Below are 24,805 nucleotides of genomic sequence, written 5' to 3' on the forward strand. Positions count from 1 at the left end.
GTCCAAAATGTCAATAGTACCAAGGTTGAGAAACCCTGAACTAAAAGAACTCTGCTCTCTGGCTTCTGGTACCTAAAGTCCCCTGGAAGGTAAGATTATGTACCATTGCTAGCAGAGAAATAAGGAACTGGTTTGGAAGGTTCCAGAACAGTGGTTCTCACCCTTTTCTGCAGTGTTAGGTCCAGGGCTCCTTCTTTTTTTTTTTTTAATATGTTTTTATTGATTTTTTTTAGAGAAAGAGGAAGGGAAAGGGAGAGATAGCAACATCAATGCATCAACATCCAGCAGCTGCCTCCTGCCTGCCCCCAGCTGGGGATCGAGCCCACAACCCAGCATGTGCCCTGACCAGGAATCTAACTGTAACCTCCTGGTGTATAAGTTGACGCTCAACCACTGAGCCACACTGGCTGGCCCAAGGCTTCTTAATAGCTCCCTGGGGATCATGTAAGAATCCTAATGCTCAGGCTGCACCACAGAGTACACTACCCCAGAGTTTCTGGGGTGGGTCCCAGGCATCAGGAATTGTTAAAGCTCCCCAGATGATTCCAGTATGCAGCTGAGGTTAAGAATAATAACTGCGTTGGAGGCAGGTCTACCTGGGTTTGAAACTTATCTCCATCCCTAACCTGCCATGTAACCTTCTTTAACCTCTGTGAGCCACTGATTCCTGTCTGTGAAATGGAGAGCATCCTACCTACTGTGGGGGGCTGGGGTGAGGGCCAAAATTGTCCTATGTGCAAAGTGCGTGGAGTGGAGCTGGGTACATATCTCTCAGTGCCTGTGGGGTGTTTCCTGCCCCAGTAGTCAGTGTCCCCAAAGGCAATGATGGCATGGGGTGGGGCTTCTGCAGAGTAAGTAGGCTGATTCCCCTCCTGGACCTTCACTCTGGACTCCCAGGGCTCAGCTTTCTGTCCCCTTCTCCCAGGTCAGGATGCAGGCCGAGGCTCTGGATGGGCCACCAAGGAAACCATGCAGGGCTGGAATCGGAGAGCCCGAGAGAGCCCTGGGAAGGTGTCGGAGCCCAACAGGACCCAGCTGAGCCAGGACCTGGGTGGGGGCACCCTGGCCATTGACACACTGCCGGATAACAGGACCAGGGTGGTGGTGAGTGCTGGAGGAACATGGAGGGGGAGGGAAGTGGCGGTGGGGGGCCCACCAGGTGCTCATGTACACTTGTCAGGCGCGCAATCACATAACCTTTGGTGTTGGCCCTGGAGGTCCCTGTGAAGACAGGGGTCTAGAGGGGATGGAAGCAGGGCCCAGCCCGGGTCATGAAATTTTGGCATCTCAAGAGTTTCATAGGCTGCCTACCTCCTTGTGGACCCAGAGAAATAAAGCAATGTGCTCAAGGATGCACAGCATGTCCACAGGGTTCCCGACACTGGACTCTTCCACTGTTTAGGGCCTCCACTAAAAACTGAATGAAGGTGGCATTCTTAGTCACATCCAGCTGCCAGCTCTGGCCCCTCCCCCACCTCATTTCTGTGCCATCTACAGACTGAGTGTCCCCAAAGGGTTCATGGCTGCAGAGGCCCAGGCTGCTCAGCCTCATGGCAGGGAACTCTGAGTAAAGGAAGCAATGGGTTGAAGCCCCAGGAGAGACCCTTCTCTGCCTGGGGCAGTCCTGGGGGTGGGGGTGCAGGAAGGTCCGGGGAAATCAAGGCCAGGAGGAAGGGCCGTCCTCCCGCTGGCTTTCTGGGGGCCTCTGCATGTGTGTGGGTGAATCTATGCTCATGGGTGCATGTCAGCAAGAGTGTGTTAGCAAGCATGTCTGGGGGGCTTGGGGGATTATGTACATCTTCCTGTGCGTCTGTCACCATGAGCTCTTTATGTCTGTCATGAGTGTGTGTGTATGTCCGTGTGAGTGTGTATGGGCCTGTGGCCAAGAGAAAAGGGGGTGGATTCTCCAGATGCTGAAAAAGTATAAAACGAGAGAACGAAACAAGAGGATGTGCATCTCAGTATTTATTTCTGTATTTTATGTTTTCATAACATTTTTTTAAAAATCAAAGAAATGTTTATGGATAGTCAGAAAGGTCAAATAATGCTAAGATTGGAAAACAAAACACAGAATCCACCCCCCTCCCCTCTGCCATTGCTCGGAGGCACGGCTGCAGGGGCTCTGCGGGTGGTCAGCTCCACATTTCTTATTCTGCTTCCCCTTGGTTAATCTGCTTAGACATTCCCTCTCGACTGCCTGTTGTGTAGATGAAGATTTGCCTTTTACATACTCCTGCGAGTGTCGTTTTACTCTCTCAATATTTTAAAATATAACTTTATTGATTTCAGAGAGAGGAAGGGAGAGGGAGAGAGAGATAGAAACATCAATGATGAGACAGTCATTGATCGGCTGCCTCCTGCACGGCCCCGTTCTTACACATATATTCTTACACATCCATTGGCCTTATTAAAAAAGAGACCACAGGCCCGAGATGGAGTCCCCTGTGCTAAATCCACAGCATAAAAACCAGCACTTAATACCTAACTTAATTACAGTTTCAACCTCTCCCAGGGGTGGAATCTTAAACCAGTCAGTCTGGAATTAACCTGGTCAGCTCTAGTGAGGTCATCTGCCTGAGAGACCCCTGTCGTCCCCTGAAAGAAGGTGACCTTGACACAAACAATCCACTCTGCTAGAAACCTTCCCTCTGCTGCATGAGATGCTGCCCGATTCATGAAGAGTTCAATGAAACCAATAAGATCTTTAAAATTTACTCTGTTGAATTTTGTTGTTTAACAGCCTCAATGATCATTTTCGGGGTAGTCAAACCTGTCTGTTTTCCCCTGTCTCCCCCATCCCCGAAACTTCTCTCTTATAGTCCTGCTCCATCCCGGGCTGGCTGTTCCCCACCTGCCCACGGCCATCCTGGGACCTCCCTTTCCTCGTTGGAGCCCTTGGTCTCTGTCCTGTGTTGGGCGTCCTGCTCTCTTGACCCTGTGTCTTCTCTTTCCTGCTTGTCCCCTTGTTCGTTGAACTTCCTGAGAAGGGTTACATGGGAGACAAAATTCTTTTGAGAGCTCGTGTGTCTGAAAATGCCTTTATTCTATCTCACATTTGATCGATGGTTTGGCTGAATATAGAATTCTAGATTAAAAATAATTTCCTTCAGAAGTTTGCAGGCACCTCACCATTGTCTTCTGGCTTCCAATGTCACTGTAGAGAGGTTTGACGTCATTCTTGTGCCCCATTTTTGTATGTGCCCATTTCTCCCAGTCCTCCGGAGGCCTTCGGGGTGTTTCCTGTGACCTCCGAGAGTGAGGGTCCTGCTCTGGCTGGATGTTTGATGGACTGTTTCAACCTAGAGACTTATATTCGCCAGCCCTGGAAAGCCTTCCTCTTTTATTTCTTTGATAATCGTCTCCCTCCCACATTCTCTGCTTTCCACAATTCCCCTTGACTTGATGTCTTTCTTGGGGAATGATCCTCGAACTTCCTTCTTTCTTCTGTTTGTTCGTCTGTCCCTTTTGCGATTTTCGTTGTTTATTTGTTAGTTTGCATGTCTTGTTACACTTTTGGGGAGATTTTCTCAATTTTCTTTTCTTTATTTGCCCGCCCCAACTTTTAGAAACTTTCATTTCTGTCTTTATTTCCATTCTGTTTAAGAGTTTCCATTCTGGCTGGGTAGCACAGTTGGTTAGAGTGCCATCCGGTACACCCAGGTTGTAGGTTTGATCCCCGAAAGTGATGTTTCTCTTTCTTTTCCCCTTCCTCTCTCTAAAATCAATAAATTTTTTAAAAAACGTTTGTGGAAGAACAGCTTAAGATCATTCAGTGGTTGTTCCTTAACCTTATTTTCTTAATGTTACAGATTTCCCCCCTGCTATTATATTTTTAATTTCCAAGAGCTCTATATTATTTTCTGATGATTTCTTTTCTTAAAAAAGGCTCCTTTTCTTGTGCCATAGACGTAATATCTTCTTTTTCTAAAGATATTTAAAATTAAAGTGTTGAAAATTTTTTCCTGCTCTCTACATCATATCCCCCCCTCTCATTTTAGTGGGAGGTTGTTTAATTCGGGGACAGTTTACACAGGAGAGGGCCGGGTGAAGGAGGACAACAAGGGATGGCGAAGCATTTTAGCAACAGCAACAGCACGGAGGAGCTAAGGCCGCTGCACTGGGCAGGGAGGGTGGCTCCCCGACCCAGCAAGAGCTGTGGCTGCCTCTGCAGGAGGAGCTGCCGGGAGAGCTGTAGCAGTGAGATCTCTGTAGCAGTGAGATCTCTGTAGCAGTCAGGGTGGGAGAGGGCCCCAGCCAGCCTGCAGCCCGGTAGGGAGGGAGCAGGGTAACAAATGCTCTGAACTCTCCTCTTCTCTGCGCCTTTTCTATGACTGATTACTCCTTTTATCTCGGGCTCTCACATGGCTTGGCACCCTTACTGATCCTGTCTTTATTTAAAGTTTTGATATTTTGTCATCATAGTTTTGTTTGGATTAATTTTGATTTTTAAAAACTAGGGCATTAAAATAGTCTCTGTCTTGATGCCTGACTTTGTTGGTCGTTACATGCTGCCCCTGAGATCAGTGCCTCACTCTCGCCCTAATCCTGGCCCTGAGGCAGAAGCCCCCCACTCGCTCATGCCCTGTCTCCTCCATCCTTCAGAACCAAGGAGCTGTGGTGGGATGATGGAGGACGGCCACCGCAGGAGAGGTCCCCTGAGTATGGGGACACCTTGAGGCTCACCCTTCCCTGTCCCCCAGCTTAGTGGGGCCGTCAGTTACAGAACTGATTCTTGCTTTGGGCCAGAGACCGTGGCCAGAGGGCCACGTCCCAGGCTGTACAGAGACGACCTTGCAGAAGAGAGCCACAGAGACACGGCCTTCTGGAAGCACTTGTGTGTGGGCGTTCAGAAAGGGCAGTGGGATCATTAAGAGCCAGATTCTTGGGCTCCACCCTGCACTGACTGGTTCAGAAACTCTGCAGATGGAGCCTGGAAATTTGTTTCTTTAAAAGCCCGCCCCCCCTCCCCAGGGCAATGTGATTCTCATGGTCATCTAGGTGTGGGAACTGCTGACATGTAACATTTGAAACCAATTTCAAAACCGGTTACCAGATTGCTCACCAGAACATGAGACTTTCTCAGGCACCACATGGCTGGCCTTGACCACAAGACTTTGACTATCCTGGGGCTTCATGGCTCCCTCAGCAGCCACACATCAGGATTCCACGTGGAGGAGCAGGGCCACCTTTGCGGGAGGTCCCTCTGACTGTGTGAGGGGCTGTGCCCAGCTCTGCCAGAAGACAGGAGGCCAGACTTCCAGATCAGACGTCCACAGTAGCTGGGAGACAGTTCAGATGTTGGGTCCGGAGCCGGAAGCCCTCCTCGGCAGCCTGAATGATAGTTGGACTCCCACCAGACGAAACTACCAGGATAGGTACAAATCCTGGCACTTAAGTGCAGAATAAAGTGGGAGCGGTGTGGCTTGCTTAGCAGCAGCTCAGGAAGAAAAGGCTTGGGGCTCCTCACTGCCTGTGGGCTGAGGATGAGTCAGGAGTGAGAAGTGGCTGCCAAGGACGGAGGTGGCAAAGCCAACTGTGTTCGTGGAAACCCACAGAAACCCTGGGACCAGGGCTGGGGCTCTGGGGATCCTGTGGGGTATTTCTCAGCCTAACCACAGCTGAGGGGCTTGAACCTCCCTGTAGATGGTTATCTAGAAACCAGAGTCATGCAGAATGGTTGCAGGAGTTTGGGGTAGTTAGCCTGGCATAGAGAAGGCTCTAAATGTGGCTGGCTTCCAGTGGCTGCAGGGCTGCGACTGGGGCAGAGGAAGTAGATGATTTTTCTCCATAGCACTTATCCTGGCCCACACTGAATTCTCTATTTATTTGTTTATATTGCCTGTCCTCCTGCTGGAACTGAAGCACATGAGACCCGAGACTATTTTCACTCTGTCGCCAGTGCCTGGCACATGGTGGGAGCTCCTCCTTTGAAGGAACAAAGGAAGTAAGGATTTATTCATCCCCAGAGGCCTCGAAAGAGGTCATTGAGGAGAACAGGTTGTGCCTGGGGCGGGTTGTTGGATTCAGTGGCCTCTGAGGACCCCAGCTCTACTGAGTGTTGGGTTCCCACACGTAAGAGAATGTCAGTGTTTATACACATGTGTGTGCACACCCGCGACCTGGGCGGTCTCATGCCTGAATCTTTAGAGGGGCCTGTGCTCCCTTCCCTACCTTACCTTGAACCTGCTAGGCTTTGCACTGAGCAGTGGTCAATGGGGAACACTGATGATCACCCCACTTTGACATAGCCAGAGCTCAACACCCCCCCCCCCCCCCAACCCAGGCTATGTGCTCACCTTGATCTGGACAGTGGGCAGCCTCAGTCCCTGCAGGAGCCCAGCAAAGAGGCCCGGAGATGCCTGCTTCTCCTGCATCTCTGGTCAACATTTCTGAGAGCTGGGGTTTCTTTAGCTGAAGGAAACCCAATCTAGACAACAGCTTGGCAGCAAAGGGCTAGGCAAAAGGGGAGCTGCAGGAAGGGGACATTTCGGCAAGTTTGAATTGGCCTGTTTCGGAACATTGTCTTGGTTTCAATAGGAAAACATTTCCGCCGTTTATCCATATCACAGCCTGGTCTGTACCTGTGCTACGGGCCATATCAAGGAGAGCTGCCATTCCCTTTGCCCCACGTCTCCCTTCATTGCTCCTCAGCACATCCTTCTGGCTGTGGCTTCCCTCCTGGCCAGGTCCCCTCTGGCCCAGCTCTCTCAAGTCAGCCCCTCTGCTCAGCCTCCAAACCAGGCCTTCTCAGGCCACCCCCCTCTGACCATCTTTCCTTCTCAACCCCGTCTTCCCAGTTCCTTTTGCCCTGCCTCCTCCCCAGACCCCCTACCTACCCCTTTTGCCTATCCCGCCTGCTCAGCCCTTCTGCCCAGCACCCTGCCTGGCCACCTCACCACAGTGCTGCTTCCAATTCAGACTGTCTTGTTACGAGGCCTTGAGGGACCCAGCCTGCACTCCCAGGGTGAACTGTCAGCTCCAAGGCCCCTGGTCAGAGCCATTTCCTTAGATTTTATTCTCACGCCCACTCTAAAATCACATCCCAGTGGGAATAGGACTCTTGTCTGAACTCACTTTTTCTAGAGATTTTCCACCAAGACCAGTCTTAGGCCCTGGAACATTGGGAATTTCTCTGGAGGGGCAGGGTGGGGGAGGGGAGAAGCTGGAGTGCTAAGTCAGACAGAGACCTTGGGATGTGCCACGATTTCTTCTCTGAGAGGCTGGAAGGGGGAGGCCTTGGACAAAGGTTCTTTTCCATCTTGGGGATTTTCAAATCTTGGTTCTGTGGTTTAGGTATGGAGCCAGAATTTGGGAGTAACCAAGTTTAAGAACATTCTGATTTGGAGGTTCCTCTGTAATAGAATAGATTCACCCCATGAAAGGAAAGAGTCCCTCCTGCCACCCAGTTTCCCCCCTACCCAGCTTCCATGAATTCCTCTCCTCCCTCCTTCCCTCCCTCCCTCCCTCCCTCCCTCCCTCCCTCCCTCCCTCCCTCCCTCCTTCCCTCCTTTCTTTCTTTCTTTCTTTCTTTCTTTCTTTCTTTCTTTCTTTCTTTCTTTCTTTCTTTCTTTCTTTCTTTCTTTCTTTCTTTCTTTCTTTCTTTCTTTCTTTCTTTCTTTCTTTCTTTCTTTCTTTCTTTCTTTCTTTCTTCTTCTGAAGTGTGAGTCACATAACATAAAATTAACCACTCTAAAGTGAAGTGTATTTAACACACTCACTAGTGTTGTATACCTATCACCTCTGTCTGGTTCCAAAACATTTTCATCACCCCAAAAGGAAATACTGACATACTGTACCCCTTAAGCAATTGCTTCCATTATCCCCTCCCTTGAAGCCCCTGGCAACGACCCATCTGTGTTCTGTTTCTGTGGACCTACCTAGTCTAGATGTTTCATATGTAAATGAGATCACACTCTATATGACCATTTGTGCTTGGCTTCTTTCACTTAGCGTAATGTTTTTGAGGCCGAATAATAGTCCATCGCTCAGATAAACCATATTGTTTATCCACTCATTTATTGATAGGCATTTGGTGGGGAACCAGCAGCAGTGGTGGCACCTGGGAGCTTGCTAGGAAGGCAGAAGCTCAGGCCCCTCGGACCTGCAGCATCCGAATCCGATTTCCAGGTTATTGGCACGCACGTTAAAGTGTGAGAAGCACCGTTTTCTGCCAGAGGCTTTGAAGCAGGGAAATAACCAGGATATGGAAACGCATCAATAACTGACCGATTATTCGTGGGAGCATCAAAATCGGGAGCTTCTCAAATGCCCAAGCAGTAGGGAAGTAGTTAAGAAAATTGTGCGTTTTCTTCTGAGAGCCATGAAGCCATTACAAATGATGGTTTAAAACCATGTTCAACATCAAAAACTGCTTCAGATGTCACGAAACGTGACTGAAGGGGTCCACACGACTGGGTGACCAGCAGGGTGACCACCATGGAGATGATACACGTGTGGAAACGACGAGAAGGAATTATGCCAAATGGGACCAGATGAGGGGTGGGGTGGCCTGTTTTCGTTTCTGTTTTTCCTTGTTGTCCCAATTCTCTGTGGTTATATGATATATATTTTTGTTAATCAAAATCGTGGTTGGCTGATACTCCTCCAAAAGCCCACATGTTGAAAAGGTGCCAGGACAAGATGATTCTTCCATTCCCATGGAGTGTTGGGGGCAAGAAGAAAGGCTTTGTCTAGAAAGCCAGTCCACACCCTCTTTCCATGCCCGGTCCAAGCCCCACTTCCAGGGCCTTCTTGAGTCAGCCTCAGCCACACTCACAGCTCTCACCCCAGGGCCTCAGCGCTGATGCAAGTGCCCCGTTGTCTGGCCTGGGTCCTTCCCTTCCCAAGTGAGACCTGCTTTCTGCACTTCTCTGATGACAAGTGTTCTCTGTGGGTTTGTTTCAGTCTGATGCTCGAATGCTTCCAGAGGGCAGATGGAGGTTATTGTGTGGAGACATGAGCAAAGGGGAAAAAATAACAGGTGATGTTGAATGAGCCCCTCCTGAATGCCAGCCTCATTCAGTGGTCTTGCATTTAATCTACCCAACTACCCCAGGAGGCAGGTATTTCTAATACTCTTCTGGAACAGAGAGGTGAAATGCTTACCCAAGGTTGCACAGCTAGTGAGTGGCAGAGCCAGGACAAGAACCTAGGTCTTTCTGCCTCTGGAGTCTGGGCATTTAACCACTGTCTCCTCATGGACAAAAAAATGAATGACATGTTGGTCCAGACAGAGGGTGCTTCTAGACCAGCTCTTTACAAACTATTGTGCAAAAGAATCCCCCAGGGAACTTAGTTCAAATGCAATTTTGATCCAGCAAGTTTGGGGTTAGGCCCAGGATTCTACATTTCTAATGGGCTCCCAGGTGGTGCAGATGCTACTGGTCCCTGGGGCGTACTTTGAGTAGCAGGGATCTAGAAAATACTCCTGTTGGTCTTGTAAAGCCTCTTGGAATGGTAGAAGCAGGGGCTGGGGTGCCCCTAGCCCAGTAATCCCGTCAGCCCCTCCTGGATTGGACCCAGCTGCCTAGAGCACCAGCCCGACATGCCTGGCTGGCCGGGCCTCTCCAGCAGGCCCTGCAGGATGCCCTTGGTTGCCTGCCCTGGCATTTCCACCTGCCAGTTGGCAGGCAGGTGATGGGCCGATGGTGACAGCTTAGCCAGAATTCCTGTCCAGAACCGTCTTGAGCTCAGCCAAGGTAAATGCTGCCCTGCTGTCAGAAATGAAGTGCTGGCAGGCCTCGCGGTCATGAATAATTGAGACAGAAGAGACATTGTAACAGCAGACGTTTAGGATGGAGCTGGGGATGCTTTGAGGAGGCAGCCTCCACAATCAAGTCCTTTTCCTAGAAAGGTCCAACAACGTCAGCATCATAGCTCCCACTTATCAGACACCTACTGTGGACCAGGCACTGGGCTAAGAGCTCTCCATTGATGTGTTTTGTGTAATCCTTTCATGAACTCTGAGAGAAAGGGTACTGATGGCCCAGACACTCAAGAGTGGAGAGTAGTGCTTGGCACCGACTGTTAGTGGAGCCAGTTTTTGAACTTGAGTCTGTCTGATGCCACAGCCCCCGCACTTGATCCTAGAGCGGTGGTTTTCAAATTGCACTCCACAGGACCCTGAGGGTTCCCACAGGTGCTCCCCGGGCTGCTGTGGGAAGTAGCGAGGCCAGGCTTCAGGCCCTTCTCCCGGACTGACCTTACTTTGATGGGATTTATGTATTGAGCTTCCATGGAAGATTAATCGGAGGAAAGGATTTCATGGCCAGAAATGTTTGAAATCCACATCATGCTGCTTTCCCAAGCGATTGGGAATTATTGACTAGGGCTTCTTGCAATAATTTTGAGGAATCCTAGTTCCCTTTGGTGGACTTGCCAAGTGGTCTGGCTTGTGCTGTGCTCCTGGGCCCTCTGCAACGTCAGGCCACCCCATCATAGCTCCAGCCCAGAGGGCTGCCCTCTGGGGTGATGGGACGCCCCCACAGACAGCAGGTCAAATGACAGGCTGTGAATTGGGTGAATTCCTCAGGCAAGGTTACTGCCAAGCAAGGCCTCTAAGTCATTTTTAAGAGACATATCTATATGGATTACAAGGAAGAAACCCTCAGGTTGACTGGCCTGAGGAGGCCCATCAGGACCCTGTATTAATTAGGATACAAATCCAGCTATCGTAACAAATGCCCAACCGACGAGACACACATGAGAGAAACTTTCTCTCCCATGTAATGGCGTGAGCATAAGCAGGGTTTGATGTAGTGTCTCCATGGCATTGGGGACCCAGATTTCTTCCATGTTGTGGTCCAAGGTAGCTGTTTCAGCTCCCCCATCACATCTGCAGCCCAGCGATGGTTACTGAGCAAGGTGAGGGCCCCCCATTCTTATTGAGGGCAATCATCCTGCTCACCTTCCACTGGCCAGACGTTGTCATTTAGCCACACCCAGCTGTAAGGAGGGCCGGGAAACGTAGTCTAACTGGGTGGCGATGTGCTTGACTAAAATTGGGAGGTTCTGCTGCTAAAGGGAAGAGGGGAGAATGGTCATCAGGAGGCATTTATTCATCTCTGCCGTGAGTGGACTTCCACCATCAAAACAGCTGGTGCCAGTGGCAGTGCGATCAGGGACCTGCAGTGGTAGAGCAGAAGCTCCGCCACGTTGGAGAATTCTTCCCCTGGCATGTCGCTAGTCATGTGGTAGAGCCCCTTGGAGGGGGAACAAGGGGCCGAAGAGTGGCTTCATGCAACTCCCGCGTGGGCCCTTTGCACGACCACTCCCCTAAGCATTGAGCCCCGAGAACAATGAGGTTCTGACCCACATCAAATACATCTAGGCCCCAGCTGTGTTTCAGCTCCAGCTCCAGAAAAGCGGCAAAACCAGACCCGTGACGCCGCTGGCTGACATCAGGACCAGCTGCACTGACTCATGACCCCCTCCCTGGCGCCAGCCAATCAGTGGAAACCACGACCCTGAAAGGACACACCTGGAAAGCTGAGGCATCTTCTATTGAGATGCACCTTTAAAAGCCCATAGGCCAGAGGACTTAGCGTACTCGGCCTCCCAGGAGCATGTCCTTCTCGCCTCCCCCAGCCTGCCCCCCCCCCCCACGTGCTGCCATTACTTTCCTCTCCTAAGCTCCAAGGGCCCCCTTCTTTCGCTTCTAATTTGTTTCCTGAACCCATTTCTTCTAGGGCTCACTTCTGCTTCTATGACTTTCTAACTAAACTTTCTCTTACCAAAAAAAGCAGCCAGTAGTGATTGACTTTGTAGAGGAAAGAAACCATGGGGGCCAGTGCTGCCAGGGAAAAGTTCTCTCAGAAATGAGTCTTCCCACTCACATTCGCCCTCTCTGCTGGTGAAGGGCTGTCTGGGGTATCCCTGGAAGTCCTTCCTCCGATCACCCCATGAGCGAGACTGTTCTAGTTAGGGCCATTCGAGCTGTCCCAGGGGAAGGGTTTATAGTGAGGGCAGAGACCTTTCATCACTGAAGAGGTGCCACCGGAGGGCTCCTTAGGAGCTCTAAGAGTGAAATAATTCTGCCCAGGGATCCCCAACAGCACCCAGCCTGGCTCCTCAGTGGAGCAGCGCTGGCTGGGGCAGTGGACCATTTTCCTTTATGGGAAACAGAGGGGACGGAGCAATGGGATGGTGAGACAGGTCCCCAGACACCTCACTCTGCCTCTTAGGTGAGGCAGCAAGAGATGTGTCAGCATGTTTGGGCTTCACAGCTGCAGAGCATGGCTCCTGTCCAGGGCCCTCGTTTCCAACGCGTGGAGGTTTAGTGAACCTCTCACCTGGCGAGTCCCAGGCAGCAGGTGATGGAAACAGGACCCTTCTCCCAGTCTGCAAACAGCCAGCTTAAACACAGGCCTGCTCAGGGTCCTAGTGCGCAGCTGTATTCCATTGACTCCTCCACCATCCAGCAGCACCTGTTCCCTGTTAGCTGCTGTCTTGCTTTGTTTGGTGACACCATGCCACCCAGCCACCAGACTGCATGGCGGCAGCAGTCAGGGTGCGCAGGCCTTCAACACACTATGCTGTGAAACTCCGAATGGTCATTCATTCATTAACAGATCCTCCAATTGAGCACATACTCTGTGCTTAAGCACCACAGATAAAGGCTGACCTTACCTGTGGGCAACTCAGGAGATAACAAGTCTAAAAGCCAAATAAGTGATGACAAGTGTGCAACTCATTGAGAGGGAGAAGCCCGAGCTGTGATGAGAGTGTAACGGGTTTCAGGGAGGTGTGCCTGAGGAAATAACCGTGGACCTGAGGCCTGAAAGACAAGGGGGAGTGAGCTTCTGAATGGAATAAGAAAGAAGTTTTGAGGCACAGGAAGGACCAGGGTCCTGAGGCAGATAAGCTCTTGGTGATTCCAGAAACTGAGAGAAGCCCAGCAGCGCTGGAGTGCAGAGAGGGGGGGAGAGGAGGAGGCGGGGCCGGACTATCGTGCATCAGGAAGGATCTGTGTTTGTGTGTAACAGAGGGCTGAATCCAAAGACTGAACCAGCAGCCCTCCAGCATGTCATCAGGAAACCACGTTCCATCCAGCTCTTCACTCCACCATCCTTAGATTGCAGCTCTTGTCCTCATACTCACAAGATGGCTGTTGAAGCTCCATTCATCATATCTGCATTCCAGGCAGGAATAAGAAGGGCAAAGGCAAGAGGAACAAGCAGCCCTGGCCAGGGCGGTTCAGTTGGTTGGAGCATCATCCTGTGCACTGAAAGGTTGTGGGTTTGATTCCCATTCAGGGCACATACTTAAGTTGCAGGTTCAACCCCTGGTTGGGGCACCTACAGGAAAGCAACTGATTCATCTTTCTCTCTCACATTGATGTCTCTCTCTCTGCCTTCCCTCTCTCTAAAAATCAAAAAGCGTATCCTTGGTGAGGATTTGAAAAAAAAAAAAAAAAAGAGGGGCAAGCAGTCAAATTGGACTTCTTTCAAAAGGCTCCACTAGAACCTTCAGTTTGCCTCTTTAGCCAGCCTGTGTCACATGTCACCCTTAAGACATCCCGGGAATAAGGGTTTTTAGTTGTCTACACTGTTGCTTGCTACAAAGTCAATCTTTTGTTAATAAAGAAGGGGAAGGGGGAATGGATATTGGGTAGGCAATATCCAGGGTCTGCCCCACAGGCCTTGTAGGTCTCGGTAAGGAGTGTGGCCTTCGTTTGGAGAGCAGCTGGGAAGCCACAGAGTGTTCTAAGCAGGGTGGTAACACCGAAGGGGGAGGCAACTCGGGGCTATCCCACCTGAGCCACAGCAGCCCAGCTGTGGGCAAGTGTATTAGTTTCCAAATTGCTGTGAACTGGGTGGCTTAAAAGAGCAGAAATGTGTTTTCTCACAGTTTTGGAGACCAGAAGTCAAATTAAGTCATCAGCGAGGCCATGATCCCTCTGAAGGCCCTAGGGAAGAGTTCTTCCTCGCCTCTTCCAGCTTCTGGTGGCTCCTGGCAACGCTTGGTGTTCCTTGGCTTGTAAGCTGCATCGCTCCAATCTCTGCCTCTGTTGTCACATGGCTTTCTTCCCTGTGTCACCTCTGTGACTCTGTAAACAAATCTCCCCCTCCTTCCTTTTATAAAGACATCCATTATTGGAATTAGTGCCTGCTAAGACTCTATTTCCAAATAAGGTCACATTCATAGGTAGGGGGGGTAGGGCTGGAACATACGTCTTTGGGAAACACAATTCATTCTACAACAGCACACAAAAGGAGTGCTACCTAGATGCTGCTTTGCTCTGTTGAGCCACTCATTTCCCCTCACCCACAGGTCATAAAAAGACAGCCCAGGAATTAGAAAGACAAGTTTATTTCCAAAACTTCGACCCAATGCCAGGCACCGATCCCTCCTCTTATAAAACAGCAAAAGGAAAGGTCTGGGCTCCTGCCTCACTCACCTCAGCAAACACTTATCTAGCTCAGATGATGCAAGAACCTCCAGACCTGGGTGCAGAGGTGACCTCACCTGTCCCTGCTTGTCAGGGGATCAGAGTTGGGCAGGTGTGGTGGGGGGAAAGGGATAGCTGAAATTTAAATAACAGCCTGAATAGCATCTAACTTGTTTTTCATTCTTCAGGCAAAATTTTAGGCTAACCGATGCCCTTTAATAAACTACTTTTATATTTGAACCCGGGCACCAGGGGAAGAGGTGAGCTATAGCAGTGACTCTGGCAGGTGGTCGCAGCTGAATTGGGGTCAGATGCACAGTGTTGTTCAGAGCCCCCTGTTTTGGGCTTTGCAGTGGAATAAAAACCACTCACCCTGTGAGTTCCAGAACACAGGCTGGGGCCACCTTTGTACATTTCTCTTTGCATGAGGTGGTGTGCATGGAGCTGTTTCTTGGCAGGTGATTTGTGGTGGTGGTGGAGGGGGTTGGTTTTTTTGTTTGTTTGATCAAGGTGAGGATTCCTAGCAGAGATGGGTGGCGATGGAAGAGCTGGAGGCCTAGGAGGAAAAGACACAACATCTGATCCCCTGGGGAGTTGGGTGAGAGGCAGAAGTGGAAGGGGCTGTGAGCTCTGGGCACAAGCACGGCTGCTTCAGTGCCTGCAGGCAGACTGGGGAGCAGTGCTTCCTCCTCTGGGCACCTTCTGGGACCCCAGGGTGGGTGACTGGCAGCAATGACAGGCAACACCCTTGGCATGGACCCTTGCCCTCACCCCAGGGGTGGTGGCATCAGGGTGGCCCCCTCAGGTGGTTTCATGAGTAAAACCAGAAATCGAGTAAAGGTGGGTTCATGTGACTCTCACAAATGGTACACACATCTCTTGAGGGCTCCCATGGGTGGTGGGGGCCATTTGTAGGGGATGGAGGTCCTCCCTGGGCAAGTAGGGGGAGAAGGTCAGTAAGGTGAGGTTTAAGCTGAGCATTGAAGGAGTAGGAACAGGCTAGGGGAGGAAGGTCAGGAAGGTCGTTCTGGGCAGGAGGATCAGCATGTGTGAAGGCATGAGTGACCACCAGTGGTCTGAGACTGTCAGAGGAGTCTGGTCTGGTGGGTGGGGGCACAGGAATGCGCAGGAGAAGGGGAGAAGGAGAGAGAAGTGAAGCTGGAGAGAAAGTGGAGCTGGCTCTTGATGGGACCTGCATGCCAGGCTGAGGTTTGGGTTTTGTCACGAGGGCAGTGGGAGCCCCAGATGGCTTGTGAACAGTGATGTGGTTTCAAATGTGTTTTAGATTTATTTGATGGACATGAAACCAGGCAATGGCAGTGTGAAATCTAGCCCCTCCCACCCCCCAGCCCACCTGTCTACATGTTTCTTCTGCTCATCTCCCCCAGCTCTGCCCCGACCCCAGATTCTCAGTGTGTCACTTGTCAGAAGAGCAGTCTTCCTCCTGGCAGGTGGGGAGAGCAGGCATCCTGTCCCTGCTCATGCTGGGCCCAGGGCAAGGGCTGGCTGGGCAGCTGGCAGGCTGGCAGAGAGGACGTGGTTTGCTTTGCTGTGTCTGCAGCCACTGCCGCTGGACAGCCTGATTGATGACCCACAATGTCCAGGGCTTCTCACGGGTCAGCAGCCCCCATCTCCTCGGCAGCTGCCAAGTGAACCTGCCCGCTCTGCCTCCGTTTCTCCTATGGCTGCCCCCCCCCTTCATCCACTGAAATGCTGTGACATCGCCCCTCTCCTGGCTCTTCCATCTTTTCTGCCAACTGTTTCCCAGCCTCTTTTCACCCCTGGCACTAAGTGCCCTGTGCAGGAGAGGCCTTGCAGAAGTAACGCCCAGCCTGCTGGGTTCTGGGCACACAGTAGAGTTAGAAATACATCTTCAAATCCTTGCCCTCTAGTGACTGTAGTGTGGGCCCTGTGTCATCCCTCTGCTGGAGGGCCTGTGTCTGTGTGTTCTGTTTGCATAAGTCCCACCTCCTCCATCAGTCTAGCAACTCTCCAAGATCAAGGGTATGCCTCCATCTTTAGACTGGTAGCTTCTAAAATCTAGTTTTTTCTTCTCCCTTAAAAGGGTACTCCCCAGAGCAGGGGTGCTCTCCCCCTCAGTCTGGGAGCTCCCTAGAGACAAGGGCTGTTTGGGGCTGCCCTCTTTCTCTGGGGTGCTGCAAGCCGGGCTCTGCCTTGTGCTTCACGGGGACTCGGGGACCATAGGAAAAGCCTCCTGGCCTCTCTGGGAATGGCAGGGCTGAGCATGGGTACAGCAGGTGGGATTTGGCTGGAGCCAGAGCCGTATGGGCATGGCTAGGGGCCAGGTACTGAGCTGTTTGGGGCCAAGGGGAGCCCAGGGGCTACCAGACCTAAACCAGCCATCTGGGCCACATGTCCAGCTTCCTGGGGGCCATGATTTTTTGTATCCAGAAGTCTGGGTGCGGGAGGTGCAGAGGGTGGTTCCTGGCATGCCTGACACCTCATGCCTTCTGTGGCCTCTGTCTTGGATGGTGGCAGGAGGACAACCACAACTACTATGTGTCCCGTCTGTATGGCCCCAGCGAGCCCCGCAGCCGGGAGCTGTGGGTGGATGTGTCCGAGGCCAACCGGAGCCAAGTGAAGGTCCACAGAATCCTTTCCAACACCCACCGGCAGGCTTCGGTGAGTGCCCCGGTTCCTGGCAGCGCTGCCCTGGGCTGGGAGGCTGGAGCCCAACCCACCCCGCCTGGTCAGTGCGCATGGCTGTGGCCTAAGATCTGTGATCTTGGGAGGTGCCTTCCATGGGACGCTGGGTGGCTTGGCCAGAGTTGGGGTTCCCACCTGTGGTCCTGGCAGCCTGCCCTGGACATGCCTGCCCCCTACCCTGTTCAGACAAGCATGGAGCAGTGTAGATGCCCAGCCCCTTGGCCTGCAGGTTGGCCCATGCTGACTCTCTCCCATCCCCTGCAGAGAGTGGTCTTGTCCTTTGATTTCCCTTTCTACGGGCATCCTCTGCGGCAGATCACCATAGCAACTGGAGGTAAGGCTGTGTCAGTAAGGCTGGGGGAGGATTTGGAGCTCTCAGCCAGAACTTGGGGAACCTACCTGGGGATGTTCACTGGAGGTAGGGTTGTATAGATGGACCGGGGAGGGACCCATGTTTGGCTCTCTCTTGGGAGCCCACTCTCAGGAGGGAGTCAGTGATTGTGCCTGAATATCTCCCTTACATCAGCTGACTTGCTCGTGTGTGTGTGTGTGTGTGTGTGTGTGTTTCCCTCCGGGCCAGCTCAGGCCAGTGTGTGCAGTCCCTGTGGCATCCATGATCCCTGTGTTTCTGAGTCTGTGATTTGGAGGGAAAGGGAGATTGCATTGAGAGCTCCCTGTTGACATCAGAAGTCCATCTTTGATTCCTGTGTACATCCCCAGGGAAAGGGAGGTGGGAATTTGTGCCCACCCAGAGGGGTAGGGAGAAACTTCCTGGCCTGGGACCCTTTTGCTCCACACATGCCTGATCCTGAGCCCACCAGTTGGGCATAGAGGACAGAGGTTCAAGACTTGCTTCTAACTATATCTGCACTGCTCCTTCCTGCCCTTGGCGTGGGGAGGGGGGAACATGAGGAAACAGCCCCTCTGGGCCATCTCTGGTGATTCTTCTGAACTTCTCCCCATTCCAGGCTTCATCTTCACTGGTGATGTGACCCATCGGATGCTCACAGCTACTCAGTACGTGGCCCCTCTGATGGCCAACTTCAACCCCGGCTACTCCGACAATTCCACAGTTGCTTACTTTGACAATGGTGAGACAAGATCTCAGAGTTTAAATCACCTAGCACCAGGGCTCCCCTGGCCCAGCCCCTTTAGAAGAACACAAGACCCAGAGAGGGCGAGGGACTTGCCACAGTCACACAGCAAGGTAGCCACCCCACCTTTCTGTATTGTTTCCTCACCTGTAAGGTGGCGACAAAATGCCTGCTACCCAGCAGGGTCTGATGGACACCAAAATGAAAGTGCTTGGCCCTTAGTAGAGGTGAAATAAATCCTAGGGCCCTTTATTGGTTTTTACTCTCACCAGGCTGTCCCTTGAACACCCACCCTCCCGTCCCAGGAGAACAGGCAGTTTTCCTACTTTTCCTCAACTCGAGGGTCAGGACAGGCGAGAAGGAAGGGGCATGCTTGGGGCAAGAGGTGATCGCACATGGTGTCTGGGGCTGAAGCAGGGTCCTCTCCAGCTCGAAAGCCAGGCTGTTTGTGGGTTGCCCAGCTCCTGCCTTCAGTCAAATTTGCAAACTGCCTCCATCGTCCCTAAGGGACCTGACCCGTGGCCAGTCCACTTTGGCCACTGTTCCTGCAATGCCCTGCCCCCTGAACTACCTCCCCTCCAGCCAGGTCTCTGCTCTTCTCCACAGGGACGGTCTTTGTTGTTCAGTGGGACCATGTCTACCTCCAAGGCCGGGAGGACAGGGGCAGCTTCACCTTCCAGGCAGCTCTGCATCGTGATGGCCGCATTGTATTCGGCTACAAAGAGGTGAGTGAGCCCACCTTCGGAGACGGCTGGGTCCTGTGGAGACTTTTTTTTCTATTTAGTGAATATTTGTAGAGAACCTGAAATGTCCCTGGCATAGGGCTTGGTGCTGGGGATACAACAGTTAATAAGATGGCTGTGGGCCCTGCCCTTGTAGAGTTTAAGTCCTGTTGAGACAATAGACAGTAATTGCAGAGACAAATGTAGAAGTGTCACTGTAACAAGTGCTCCTAAGTAGAGGTGCCTGGTGCCAAGAGACTGTCATGGGGCTCTTTACCTCAGCAGGGGTCAGGAGAGGCTTCCCTAAGGAAAAGAGATAAAATCTGCAGGATGCATAGGAGTTAAAGAAGCAAAGAGGAGAGGGAAGTGTGTTCCAGGAGAAAGAAGAGCATGTGCAAAGGTCCTGTGACAGGATAGATCGTGGCTGGTACAGAGCACTGAAAGAAGGCAGCATGGCTGGCAGGGAGAGAGTGAGGGGCAAAACAGGGCGGGGAAACACCAGATTTGCCTTTGACTAAGGTCACTCTGACTTCAGAGTGGAGAACAGATTGTTGGGGGCTCAGAGGGAAAGCTGGGAGATGAGTTAGGAAAGGGGTGTTGCCAACTTAGAGTCTACTGGGGGACGAAGGAGAGAATTGGACAGATTTGAGAGTCAGCTGGTTAATTAACAGGATTTAGAGATATATTCAATGGAGGAGGTGGGGGAAGTGAAGAAAGGGAGGGGCTGGGGTGACTCTTAGGTCTCTTCACAAAAATAGTGCGTAAAACAAGGAAGTGTGCTTGGAGGTGGTGTGGGGAAGACTTGAAATTTGAATGGGGCACCTTGGGTGTGAGATGTTTTCACACCCTCCAAGAGGTGGCACCAAGCAGGTAGGTGGGTCTGGACCTCAGAGGGGAAGCCTAAGCTGGCCCAGGAGTGATTGGGGTGGGGGTAGATGGAGCCTCTTCTCCCTTGCTGCAGATCCCTATGTCTGTCCTGGAAATCAGCTCCTCTCAGCACCCTGTCAAAGCCGGCCTGTCAGACGCCTTCATGACTCTCAATACATCCCCAGATGTACCAGGTGAGTCCCCAGGAGCCCAGCAGAGACCTGGACTGGGTTGACTAAATTCAGACTGACCCAGGCTAAGGAGGTGGTGATAGTGGTGTTGGGGAGTGGATGGGCAGTGGAGAGTTGAGTGGGAACTGAGGAAAGAAAGGGGGCTTAGCGAGGTCCAACTTTTCTTCATTAAAGCAAAACCTTTTTCCCCCTATAAAATCTCTAATGGGAGGCACTGCTCTGGCTGTTGAGGGGCAGGGGAGCCATGGCCCTTCCACTCAGCAACCCCTCCCAATTTAGAAAATCTCCAGATGCCAAATTAGGGTTTATGAGTCCCCCCCAGAACACAGCCATAATTCCCTCCCACCACAGGTGATGGAAGGGGCATCACAAGGGGCTCCAGGGGACAGAAAAGTTAGGTTTCTTTCCCATCCCTGACCCTACTCCCCTGCTCCTCTTTCTGAGGCAGCCAGGACTACCAGGTTATTTCTAGAACTACAAGCCTTCAGATAAGTATATGTACATATATTTAACACAAATCTTGGTATGTGATGCCACTGTTCTCCTGAACAAAGTATATCCTGCCCATCATTCCATATCAGCACATATCTCATTCTTTTTATTGGCTGTGTGATTGCCCATGGCATGGATGTCCTTAATTTAACCAGCCCCCTGGGTATAGACTTTTTCAGTTGTTCCCAATCTTTTGCTATAGCAAATAATGCTGCAGGGAATATTCTTGCAAGTAGTACTTTTATGCTCCTGTGTGAGTATTTCCATAAGATAAATTCCCACCACTTTACCTGCCCTTCCCCAGACCCCTTCCTGCACTCCCCCATGCTCTAGCAGGTCATGCTCAAGACCTGCTCCGGTGCTGCCGTCAGCATCTGCGCTAACTGGTTAACGCCGGTACTGAGCTGGTTGCTAAATAATCTCAGTATCACCCTGATTGTATTTGTTAGCTACTGCTGCATAACAAATTACCCAGAAACTTAGTGGCTTAAAACAACAGACACATTATCTCAGAGTTTCTGTGGATCAGGAAGCGAAGCACAGCTTAGCCAGGTCCTCTGGTTCAGGGTCTTTCACAGGCTGCTCTCAAGGTGTTTGCCAGGGTTACAGTCATCTGGACAATTGTTGGGGGAGAGATACACTTCCAAGAGCTCTCATGACGTTGTTGGCAGAATTCAGTTCCCCACTCAGTTCCTGCCATTCGGACCTCCCATAGGCCAGCTCCCAGCCTGGCGGCTGGCTTCCATCAGAGCAGGCAAGGACGACAGCGGTGGAGGGTGAGTAAGACGGAAGCCAGTCTTTTTGTAACCTCGTCTTAGAACGGCCATCCTGTCACTCTTTGCCACATTCCACTGGCTGGAGGCAAGTCACTAGGTCCAGCCCACATGCAGGACAGGATCACACAGAGCGTGCATACCCAGTGGCAGGGTCCTTGCAGGTTCTAGAGGCCGCTTCCCATTCTGATTGGAATCCCGCCCCCAGGCTTACAGTATCCTCCCAACCTTGTAAGTGAACCACAGTAGTCCCCCCTATCCGTGGTTTTGCTTTTCATGGTTTCAGTTACCCGCCGTCAACCCGCAGTCCAAAAATATTAAATGGAAAATTCCAGAAATAACTCCTAAGTTTTAAATTGCACGCGGTTCTGAGTAGCGTGATGAAGTCTCGCTGCATCCTGCTCCATTCCGCCGGGGAACATAAATCATCCCTTTGTCCAGCGTGTCTACGCTGCGCACACTCCCAGCCCGTTAGCCGCTTAGTAGCCGTCTCATCAGAAGGTGAGTGGTAGGTGGGGGGCGTGAAGGGGGCCTAATATATGGTGATGGGAGATGATCGGACTTTGGGTGGGGGGCACACAGCGCAGTATACAGATTTTGTAACATAGAAATCTACACCTGAAGCCTATATGATCCTATTAACCAATGTCACCCCAATAAATTTACTATTTAAAAAAGGTGAGTGTAGCCTAACGCTATATCACAGTGCCCGCGTCGTTCACCTCCCCCTCACATCACGTAGGCGGTGTCTCTCGCTTCATCGCAGGAAGGGTGAGTACAGTACAAGAGGATGTTCTGAGAGAGAGACCACATTCACATAACTTTCAGTACCGTATGTTATTAGAATTGTTCTATGTTATTATTAGTTATTGTTAATCTCTTGCTGTGCTTAATTTCTAAATGAAATTTTATCACGGGCATGTATGTACAGGAAAAACAGTATATATAGAGTTTGGTGCCATCTTCAGTTTCAGGCATCCACTGGGGGGCCTGGAACATATCCTCTGCAGATAAGGGAGGACTCCTGTATGTTTGTCCCTTTCTAAATGAGGACACAGAAGTTCAGAGAAGTGGAGTGACTTGCTTATGGACACACAGCTAGGAAAGGGAGAAGTGAAAACCTGATCTTCTGGGTTTTAACCCCCAGGGTCCCCCATCAAGACTTTTTTAAAGTCCGACCCACGTCTCTTCCACCCAGAGGGATGGATCTTTTCCTCCTCAGTTCCCCAGACGCCCACAGCCTTAAGTGCACCCGCCAGGCTGCTCTGCAGGAAGGACAGTGACGCGCACTCCTGCCTCCCCACGCATCCCCGAGCCCGGGGGCAGGGCCTGGTCTGTTCCGCCCGCGTCTTCCTCAGAGGGCCGCGCATGGCAGCGTCTCAGGAAATGTGCGTTGGGTCCAGCTGTTGAATGAGGGTGAATGAGAGGAAGTCAGATCCCCCGGGAGTGTCTGCATCTGAGGCTCCTCTGTGATTCTGGAATGAAAGGCTGTTTTAGGGCAAACTAGGGAGATGTAGGGAGGCGGAGGAAAGGGTGGTGGGAGGAAGCACAGTGCACCTGAAAAAACAGGAGGGCAGCTGCGCCTGCTCCGGGAGACTGGGAGAAGATGGGAGCAGGGCTCTGTCGTGGGAACTGCTGGCTTTGGTGACTCTGAGGGCTGTTTGCTGAGGTATTGTGTCCACCGGCCAAGTCAAAGCCTGCGTCTGAACCTCAGTCACTGCCCAGCGGCTCCCAGACTCCAGTCTCCCTTCTCTCTGTCCCCCAGTCCTTCTTGTCACTGCCGGACAGATCTGATCATGTCATTCTCTGGCTCCTTGTTGCCTGAAGCATCAAGTCAAAATCCTTAGAGTGGCATTCAAAGCCCTGTGCAGCTGCGCACAGCCTGACGTTATAGGCTAATCTCGGAATCCTCCTGCCACCCACCACTCTCTCCAGGCAGCATTGGTGTGTATGCCCTGTGTTCCCCAAACATGCCAAGGGCAATCCAAATTTCTGTGACACAGTTCCTTGTGTAAACTATCCCCCTTTTATCAGTTGGCAAAGCTCAGATGTCACCTCCTCCGTGCAGCAGAATCCATGGTTTCGTTTTCCATCCCCTAGCACTTTGTCAATAGCTTTAATATTAAACCCATCACATTGCCCTGCTCCTCCATCTTCTCCCCAGTTAGCTGTGAGCTCCCCAGGGGGCTCACTGTGGCCCAGTGCCTGCAGCAGGCAGGCGCTCAAACAATGAGTAACACAGGAGCGAGTGCCACTGAAGCGGATGGGTGTAGCAGAGACCCTGTCCTGTGCTCTCTGCTGACCCCAAGCGAGAGCAGGGCCTGGCACCACTTGAGTTTGGGGATGAGTGCTTTGGCAATTGCATCCTTTTTGTCAAGGTTTTTAGCTTGCGTATCCAGGCCTACACTTGCTGGTGTGCATTTCACAGGCGTGCATTTTTCTGGGACAGTCTCCATGGCCTTCCCCAGGTTTTAAAATGGGCCATGATCTCTGCTTTGGGGAATGATGGCTTTTATGTGGCTAAGCGGTCAGGTTCCTCTGGGTCTGATATGCAACCCAGGAAGCAGGGAATTAGTTTGGATTAGGTCGAGCTGCAAATAATAGTAAATCCCAAACAACCAGGGCTGAAGCAAGACAGAAGCTGAGGGAGGGTACTGTGGTTGGAGACCCAACTGTCACCATGGATATTCCCATCGTCCAAGCCCACCTAGTCCTACTGGATGGCTGGCATCACCATCCTCGCAGCCAAGCTTGGCTCCTCCCCGCCTGCAACCCTGTGAGGAGTAGAGTGTGATTCCACACCATTCAATAATCACCCCACAACTGAACCTTGGCCAGAGACTGTTTCATTCCCCATCCTGAGGGCGGAGGGAATTCTGCACGTTCTCACTCCTGGGGTTGAGGGATGGAGAGTTTTTCTTTCCATTACCTCCTTATGTAAACTGCTGCGCGGCTTTGGAGCAGATAGTCTGCAGAGTTTTCTCGATGCAGAGAAAGGATTCATGTGCACTTAGCAGCATCCTTCCGCGGAGGCACATGAAACACACAGAGCAGCTTATGCACTCTTTATTTGGCTAGAGGGGCCCCCAGAAGTCAATATAATTAACTCTATTCATTTATTTAAGAAACCTTTTCTTCAGACAGTATAAAAGCAACTTTAGTGTAGCCAACGTCAAAACGGACAGATTCTGAATTCGTCACATCGATGAACAAAGATTTCACGATTAAAGGCTCCAAATGATAGACTGCCCCTTGGCTGGCCCCAGGATGGCCTTGGATGGCCCTAATACTCGGGCCTTCTCCTTTACCAGAACTTTCCTTTCCTTTCAACGGCAGATGTGAGTCCAGAAATGTGTCAGAGGCCTGTGCTGCACCTCTGCGCCGGGCTGCTGGGGGAGGCTCGGGAGCTGGCTGCAGAGGGGAGAAGGGCCCCCGGAGCGAGGGCGTGGTGGGCGGCGCTGTCACCCGGCTCTGGCCTCTCTGGATAAATGCTCCTTCACAGAGCGCTCCATCGGAGCTTTTTATCTATCTGGGGGTCCTTTCTCCTCTCTTTTCTCTTCTGTTTTCCTCTCTTTTCTGCTATCTCTTGCTTCCTCTCCTCTCTCTGCCC

At 51.6% G+C, this 24,805-nt stretch overlaps 1 protein-coding gene across 2 annotated transcripts in view; it reads left to right on the plus strand.

Annotated features, from left to right (window-relative positions):
* PLXDC1 (plexin domain containing 1) overlaps positions 1-24,805 on the plus strand; it is a 56,648-nt gene that overhangs the window by 7,932 nt on the left and 23,911 nt on the right. The window contains exons 2-7 of one of the 2 annotated variants that reach the window (XM_087826146.1): positions 926-1,104; positions 16,889-17,032; positions 17,321-17,390; positions 18,025-18,147; positions 18,757-18,875; positions 19,834-19,933. In XM_087826146.1, the coding sequence (XP_087682272.1) occupies positions 926-1,104; positions 16,889-17,032; positions 17,321-17,390; positions 18,025-18,147; positions 18,757-18,875; positions 19,834-19,933 (735 nt within the window). Of the gene's footprint in view, positions 1-879; positions 1,105-16,888; positions 17,033-17,320; positions 17,391-18,024; positions 18,148-18,756; positions 18,876-19,833; positions 19,934-24,805 lie in introns of those variants that run through there. The other variant, XM_087826145.1, reaches the window with a different exon arrangement.

The sequence above is a fragment of the Miniopterus natalensis genome, chromosome 17 (assembly GCF_054644295.1).
Source record: "Miniopterus natalensis isolate mMinNat1 chromosome 17, mMinNat1.hap1, whole genome shotgun sequence".
In the NCBI taxonomy this organism is placed as follows: Eukaryota; Metazoa; Chordata; class Mammalia; order Chiroptera; family Miniopteridae; genus Miniopterus; species Miniopterus natalensis.